Source organism: Zingiber officinale, chromosome 2B (assembly GCF_018446385.1).
Source record: "Zingiber officinale cultivar Zhangliang chromosome 2B, Zo_v1.1, whole genome shotgun sequence".
In the NCBI taxonomy this organism is placed as follows: Eukaryota; Viridiplantae; Streptophyta; class Magnoliopsida; order Zingiberales; family Zingiberaceae; genus Zingiber; species Zingiber officinale.
Genome location: NC_055989.1, coordinates 71,299,474 through 71,306,657, shown reverse-complemented (window position 1 = coordinate 71,306,657; position 7,184 = coordinate 71,299,474). Strand labels below are relative to the sequence as shown.

General features: G+C 39.5%; 1 protein-coding gene across 1 annotated transcript; it reads right to left on the bottom strand.

Moving 5' to 3' along the window:
• Positions 1–2,298: 2,298 nt before the first annotated feature.
• Positions 2,299–5,469, bottom strand: LOC122045845 (disease resistance protein Pik-2-like). Its single transcript, XM_042606233.1, has 2 exons — positions 4,325–5,469; positions 2,299–4,219 (listed from the first exon to the last, which is right to left on the bottom strand). The coding sequence occupies exons 1-2, from the start codon at positions 5,448–5,450 to the stop codon at positions 2,586–2,588; spliced, it is 2,760 nt and encodes a 919-aa protein (XP_042462167.1). The 5' UTR covers positions 5,451–5,469; the 3' UTR covers positions 2,299–2,585.
• Positions 5,470–7,184: the final 1,715 nt, after the last annotated feature.

Genomic DNA, 7,184 nt, shown 5'->3' with positions numbered 1-7,184 from the left:
GCCAAATTGAAGATGAAAGCATATAAAGTGAATTATCAAGAACAAAACATTATCTGCATGACATGTACCATATAAGAGTTTAGGACAAACATTTATCAATATAATCAACTCTAATAGTTCTACTTCATACAACTAAGAATGACATTCTTATAATCGAAGAGGATAAACATTTAATATTGAAGTCAGGATTTCTAAATAGTGAAGAAACAAGATGATTCAATTAGACCATTCTAAATTCTCACCGTCAGAAGTGTTGGTGCGGGAAGTATCCGACGATCGAACCTAGGTTTTGATAATGGCAAAGGGATTCAAAGTAAAGATTCCTTATTATCTAACGTGCTTAAATGAGATTTCAGGAAAGTCCTAACTGCGGTTAGGCAGGTGAAAAATCCTAAGGGCCGGTAACCTTAGGTCCTAGGGGATGGTAACCCTAGGTGGTGAAAATCCTAAGGGGGGGGGTAACCTTAGGTCCTAGGGGGAGGTAACCCTAGGTGGAGAAAAACCCTAGGGGGTGGTAACCCTAGGTCCTAGGGGGTGGTAATCCTAGGTCCTAGGGGGTGGTAACCCTAGGTAGAAAGTTCAGTCGATCTGGAGAACCGGACTGGCATCAGGTAATTTCTCTTGAGGGGAGTAGGTGAGGATGCGTTCCCCGTAGAGGGAACAGTAGGCGTCGGGCCAACCTAGGATTTCCGGTCGAAAATCCGAAGTCATACCCGGACAGTCCGGTGACTATCGATCACTTGATTTATCATGTTTATATCTGTTCTAACTTTGTCTTGCAGGGTATGTTGTTGTTTTGGGACTAACGTGTCTTGCAGGTACAAAAGGAACAAGTTAAGCCTCGGATGAACAGTGTCCGAGGTGCCACCATGGATCTTGGAGGCGCCTCGGGTGCAAAATAGAAGTTGGCTGCGAAGAGGAGTTGGAGGCGCCTCGGATGGAGCTGGAGGCGCCTTGGACTGACCATGGAGGCGCCTCAAGCAGGATAAGCGGCGAAGGTTTCTGCGCTGATCCACGCGGCTGACTCGGGAGGCTTGGAGGCACCTTGGATGAGGTTTGAGGCGCCTCCAGTGGTGTATAAAAAGGGTGTTCGAGCAGCAGCTTAAATCAATCAATTCTTAAGTTATTTTTCATCAACGCGCTGCTAACAAGATGACCCAGTGACCCAGGAGTGCTGTTTCAAGTCATCGACAACCCGGAGCTTCATTTCCTTAATCTTGTTGTCGGTATTGTTTTAATTTGAGTTGTAACTGTTATACTTGTACACTTTCTCGATATTATAGTTGTTGCCCACCGAAAGCGATCAACGATCGCAAGCCTTGGAGTAGGAGTCGCTCAAGGCTTCGAACCAAGTAAATCACTTGTGTTCGCGTTTGTTGTCTTTTATTTCCGCTGCTTTAACTCGATAGTTTTATGAATCCGAAACGCATGAAAGTCACGAGCGCTATTCACCTCCCCCCCCCCCTCCCCTCTCTCCCTCCATCCTCTAGCACATCTCGATCCAACAAGAAGTTATTGTAATACTTAACTTGATTAACTAAGACTTCAAAGGCGATTAACGTTAAGTTTTGGGATCCTGATTTTTCATAATGCTTCTCATGATATCCCGACAAGACGACGGATACCGGTCACTCTCTCCCAATATCGAATCATCTGCTCCATTTTTTTTGAAGAAGTTCTAAACTTGTTTTTTTTCTAATTTATATTTTTTGTTACTCATTGAAACTAGTTATTTTCATGGGAAAACCTTTCATTTTTAAAGTTCATGGAAAATTCAAAAAATAAAGTTTGGAAGGCCCCAAAATAACACTTTTTAATAAAGAAAGTCGATCTCAAAAGAATTCAACCCCAAAACTCAAAAACCCACACAAAACCAAGACCAGGACAACCCACACAAAACCAAGTAAAAAACCCACACAAACTCAAAACTCAAATAAGGAAATAGCCAATCGATGGTTGCAAATTCTTAGATGCTGAGGTTGATATAAAAGATGAGGAGATATAGTGATATAAAAATTCATTTGATAAATTCCTTTATATATATATATATATATAATTCTATATGCCTAACTAAATACAAAATTAGAATTTGGATTATGATTTTTTTTTTCAAGTGTGTTGGATTTTATGGACAATTAAGGTAATTATAGATTTATTCCTGAGCACAAAATTAAAAATTCATTTGAGAGATGGCTGGAGAATGTTTACACTTCAATTTTCACATACTAGCCTAATTCAAGAACAATATGGCACACATATCAGTTGTATAGAACATTGATATTCTCCCAAATTTTCATATTATATTGGTTTCATATAGTCACTCTTATTTTGAATAGTGATATTTGAAGATTACATTACATACTGCTTCCAAAATACAAAGGCATAGTGGAAGAGAAAGAGATTGACAAAGGATAATTTGAATAGCCAAATAAGTTTGAGAATTAAGCAATAATAGAAGAGATTAACAAGGGATAAGTTGGAGAACAGAACTAGAATACACACCACACAAGATGTTTTATTAATTTCACCTCTGCATTGACAGCAAGCTTTGCTTCCTCTGAGTCGAATCGTATGCCTTAAGCATACTAATGTTGTGTTGCAAAACATTTCAGACGATTTGAATGGCTTGCTGAAATATTTTTGACCATCTCTATTATTTCTTCATCCCTAGTTTTAATGTGAACCTCCCTTAGCCGATGCAGATGTTCTATGCCATTGACGCTTCTAACTCCCGTCACAAAAAATATTTTAAGGATTTCGAGGCTTCGGACTGCACCTTCTTTGAAACTCACATTGTACCAACTAATTTCCAGGAACTTAAGTTGTGTGAACCCTCCCCGATCGAAGACCAAATCATAATGGACGAATGACCTATATCCTAGTATCAGGTTGACCAAAGCGGGGAGATTTCTCAAGACTTGTAGATCCTCGAGCTGCAGTAATGTGTTGGACAGAGATATCTTGACCACATGATTCAGAGATGCAAACCAAGGAGGCAATTCGCCAAGTTTGAAATGTATTCCGAGCTTGCAGAGCATCAATGGCGGCGAAGCTACCTGATCGAGTGCCGTTTTCAGACCGCTGTTTGGCCAGCTGAAAATCTTTAGAGATCGAAGGCTGCCAATGAGCTTCGAGAACAGGGCGCTAATCTCCTGCATTCTGAGTGATAGATCATCATGTTGACGAAAACCGATGCCAAGCTTCTGGAGGTCGACAAGCTCACCAATCTCCTGTAGCGACTGCACATTCTCAACATATGCAATTCCAAACGTGACAAGTCTTTTCAACTTTTCTATTCTTTTCGGAACCTTCAAATAATTACTAGCAAGCAGGTAGACCAGTTTTTGAAGTTTGACGATGGTTTTGGGTAGTTTATAATAAATTTGAGTTCCTCTTATATCCAAAAACTCTAGATTCTGCAAATCTCCTATTGAATCTGGCAATTCAGATAATCCAGTATTTCGTAGAGACAAGTACTTCAAAAGAAACGACTTGGAAAAGCACTTGGGGTGGAGATAATGCAAAGCCCTACATCCTTCCAGGTCAATTGCCCTCAACTGCCTCTGCTTTCTATAATCTATCGGTGGTTGTACATCCACACCAAATGCAGTGAAGGATCGGAGGCGGGACAGATAAGGGTCAGGCACTACTCCACTGTTTCCTCCATGCCAGGATAAGCGTCTTATCTTCTGGTGTTGCGGCGGAATCGTGGTGTGCTCATTCAGTATCACCGCAAAGTTTTCCTTACTCGATATCGAGAGTATGACATCAAGCATCATATCATGGACGCGGCAGGATTTCACTGTCCCACTATCATCAAATTGCGATGGCTGCACCAAACTACGATTCACCAACTGGTTGAAGTAGCGCTCGGCGACTTTCTCAGCGGGCAAGCCGCCTTCGCCACTCACAATCCCTTCAGCAATCCATCGTCTCATCAGGCGCTTCCGGTGAATCTCAAAATCCTCAGGAAAGGTGCCTAAGAATAAGAAGCAGGGCTTGAGATGGTAAGGCAAATCATTGTAACTCAAAACTAGTATCTGATGGATCTTCAACAGCTTATCGTTAGTTTCTATCTCCAAACGAAGGTGGTCGCGCAAGTCTTTCCATTCCTCAAGTTTTTTATCAGGCCTGGAAGCGAGAAGACCTGCGATTGTCACGATCGCAAGTGGCAGTCCGTTGCCCTTTTGCAAGATTTCTCTGCCAACATTTTCTAGCTCTGGAGGACAACTATAGTCAGGCGCTTCAAATACTCTTCTACAGAATAATTCCCAAGATAGCTCAGGTGATAAAGGAGAGACTTTAAATATAAATTGATGATTACCCGAACAACTTGTATTTGCCACTTCCTCAATGCGGGTGGTCACTATGACCCTACTTCCTTCTTTACCAGGTGGCAATGCGGTGCTCAAGCCTTCCCATGCTTCAGTTCTCCAAACGTCATCAAAAACAAGCAAATACCTCTTTCCTTGGAGATGGTCTCTGATTGTCTCCATCAGTTGCGTCTCGTCCATCATGTTCAGAAGTTGCTCTGTGTTCAACCTCGCATCTTGGCACCCTATAACATCTCGGATTTGTTGCTCGTTGACGGAGATTTGTCGAATAATCTTTTTCCGAAGCTCTTTGATATTGTAATTTTGGGACACTGAAATCCAAGCTCGAGGTTGGAAGTGACCTCCGACGATAATAGGATCGTCGTAGACTGTCTTGGCCAAAGTTGTCTTTCCTAAACCACCGAAGCCGACGAGAGAAATCACTGTGAGCACGAGACGGTTCTTGTCCAACACCCACTCTATGAGCGTATGTCTGCTCTCGTTGATGCCCACGAGTTGAGCTTCCTCTACAAAATGGCCGATGATTCGTGGATCAGAATATGTGCCTGCCATTTCCAAGCTGGTGGCGATGCCAGAGCTTGTAGCTTCATTTAGGAGGGAATAGCGATCGTGCCTCTTTCTGACCTCTTCTTCTACATGAACCTTCAATTTCTTGAGATCTGAAGCGATGTCATGACGAGCTTTCATTGATTTTATACTGCGAAGGAAATGCTTGAAAAAACCTTTGACTCTGCGCTGGTCGTAGGGTATCGATCCGAGATGGCATGAGAACTCATCGATCAAGTCTTCGGCATCGTAGGCCGCCTCCTTTACTTCTTGCACCCAGTTCTGCAGTTGATCATCCAGATTGTGCCGGGTTGACATGGCCTTCAAGAAAGAGGTCATGCTTTTGAGCTCATCGACCATGTATCGAACATCATCTTCGACTCCGGCCAGCATCGCAGCTTCTTCCGCTAGCATCCTCTCTAGCTTTCCCGCTATGAACTGAAAGGAGAAGCCCACAACCTTCATGGCTATCATCGTCTCCATGCTGCCCATCTCCGTCCGGCGGTGTTTAGGAAGAGCTGAGAACTCAGAAGTCAGACGTTTGACCTTGGAACATGAATTGAACATCATTTATACGATGGAAACATTAAAAAAGCTAAAATTATTATGGTTGGCTTTATAGAAAATTAAATAAAGTGGCTTAACTATTAGTACTTCTTTTATTCTTTCAAATCTTCAAGCACTACTACTTCACAATATAATAGGATTCCATTTGACATTATATATAATAGAATTTATCCATATAATTTATATATGACATTATCACCATTACACATAATATAACGTTCCAAAATAGATCTGAAACTTGTGTTTGGTGAAGTGAAGCTGGAAGAGAAAAAGAATATTTCTGCGAATATAAATATTGAAATATAAAAAGTGAAAAGTTAGAATATAATCTCTTGGAAAAACTTTGCAAGCCAGCGCAGAAATGGCTGTCAATGAATCACCATTACACATAATATAACGTTCCAAAATAGATCTGAAACTTGTGTTTGGTGAAGTGAAGCTGGAAGAGAAAAAGAATATTTCTGCGAATATAAATATTGAAATATAAAAAGTGAAAAGTTAGAATATAATCTCTTGGAAAAACTTTGCAAGCCAGCGCAGAAATGGCTGTCAATGAATCGTGCAACAGTGGCTACAGGAGATGTGACGGTCGAGAATTCAATGAATCATACAACAACTACATCAGCGGCATGTGCTCTCTACGGTCAAAATATTGGTATATGATTTTTCCCCCAATAAAATATGTCATTTTACAAAACAATTTACTAGGACATTTAGGTACTAAAATTACATTATTAATGAAATACATACAAAATATACTATATTATTGACACGGATAGAATAGTAATTATTTTACTGGCTAAATTTTTTAAAAAATTATTGATAAAATAAAATGAGAAATTGATAAACAAAGATAAATCACTGTCTCTTGATTTTATCAAGAAAAAATTATTCAATAACAAAGATAATTCCAAAAAAATAATTAAATATATGCTTAAATAGATAAACTAATTTCTTCCATGATGAAATAGTTATGATCGGTTCCAAATTCAGATAAAGGAGGAGGATTATGTTAGATTGTTAGCCAGCGTTAAAATTATGAGAAATGTTCAATGAATGGATCTATTAAACTATTGTGCTAATGTTAGGTTGTTTTCCGGAAGGAACACGTTACATGATCCAACTATAACATCTCAATAAGAATCGCTACATCTCCAAAACTTAGGTATAGTGCTAAATATATAAGGATTCGAGTTGCAGGGCCCGACTGTAACGTATAGACAGAGGCAACTACATCTTCATGAGAACTTGGATGTAGTGTTAAATAGGCAAGAGTTCTCACATCATAGATTGGATAAGAACAAATATAATAGAAAAACTAATACTCTAAGATTTGAAACATAAAACATAGGAACCCTTACTGATAAATCAATGCAGATAGTAAATACGATGATTAGGAAAAGAATTAGTATTTTGTGTATACAAAAGATAAAACGGATAGGTGAGAAGACAAAGATGATAGAGAACTCGGGTTTTATGTTATGATACACAGGAAAGAGTAAAGCAAAAAATAGGATGAGTATTGTTGTAGATATTTCGTTAAAGGATGAAGTTGTAGGAGTAGTTAGAAAGGGGATTGAATTATAGCCCTTAAAATAATAGTGGCGAAAGAAACTATGAACATAATTAGCATATATGCACCGCAAGTACGATTAGATGAAGCTACCAAATCAAGGTTTTGGGACAACTTAGATGAAGTATTATAAAATATTCCGCCAAATGAAATGATTTTAATAT

What these genes read in the sequence shown, in the direction of transcription:
- LOC122045845 (XM_042606233.1), bottom strand. Translation starts at nt 5,450, where the DNA reads ATGATGTTCAATTCATGTTCCAAGGTCAAACGTCTGACTTCTGAGTTC. An exon ending in GGCAAATACAAGTTGTTCGG is followed by an intron (nt 4,220 to 4,324) that starts GTAATCATCAAT and finishes GTTGTCCTCCAG; the next exon opens with AGCTAGAAAATGTTGGCAGA.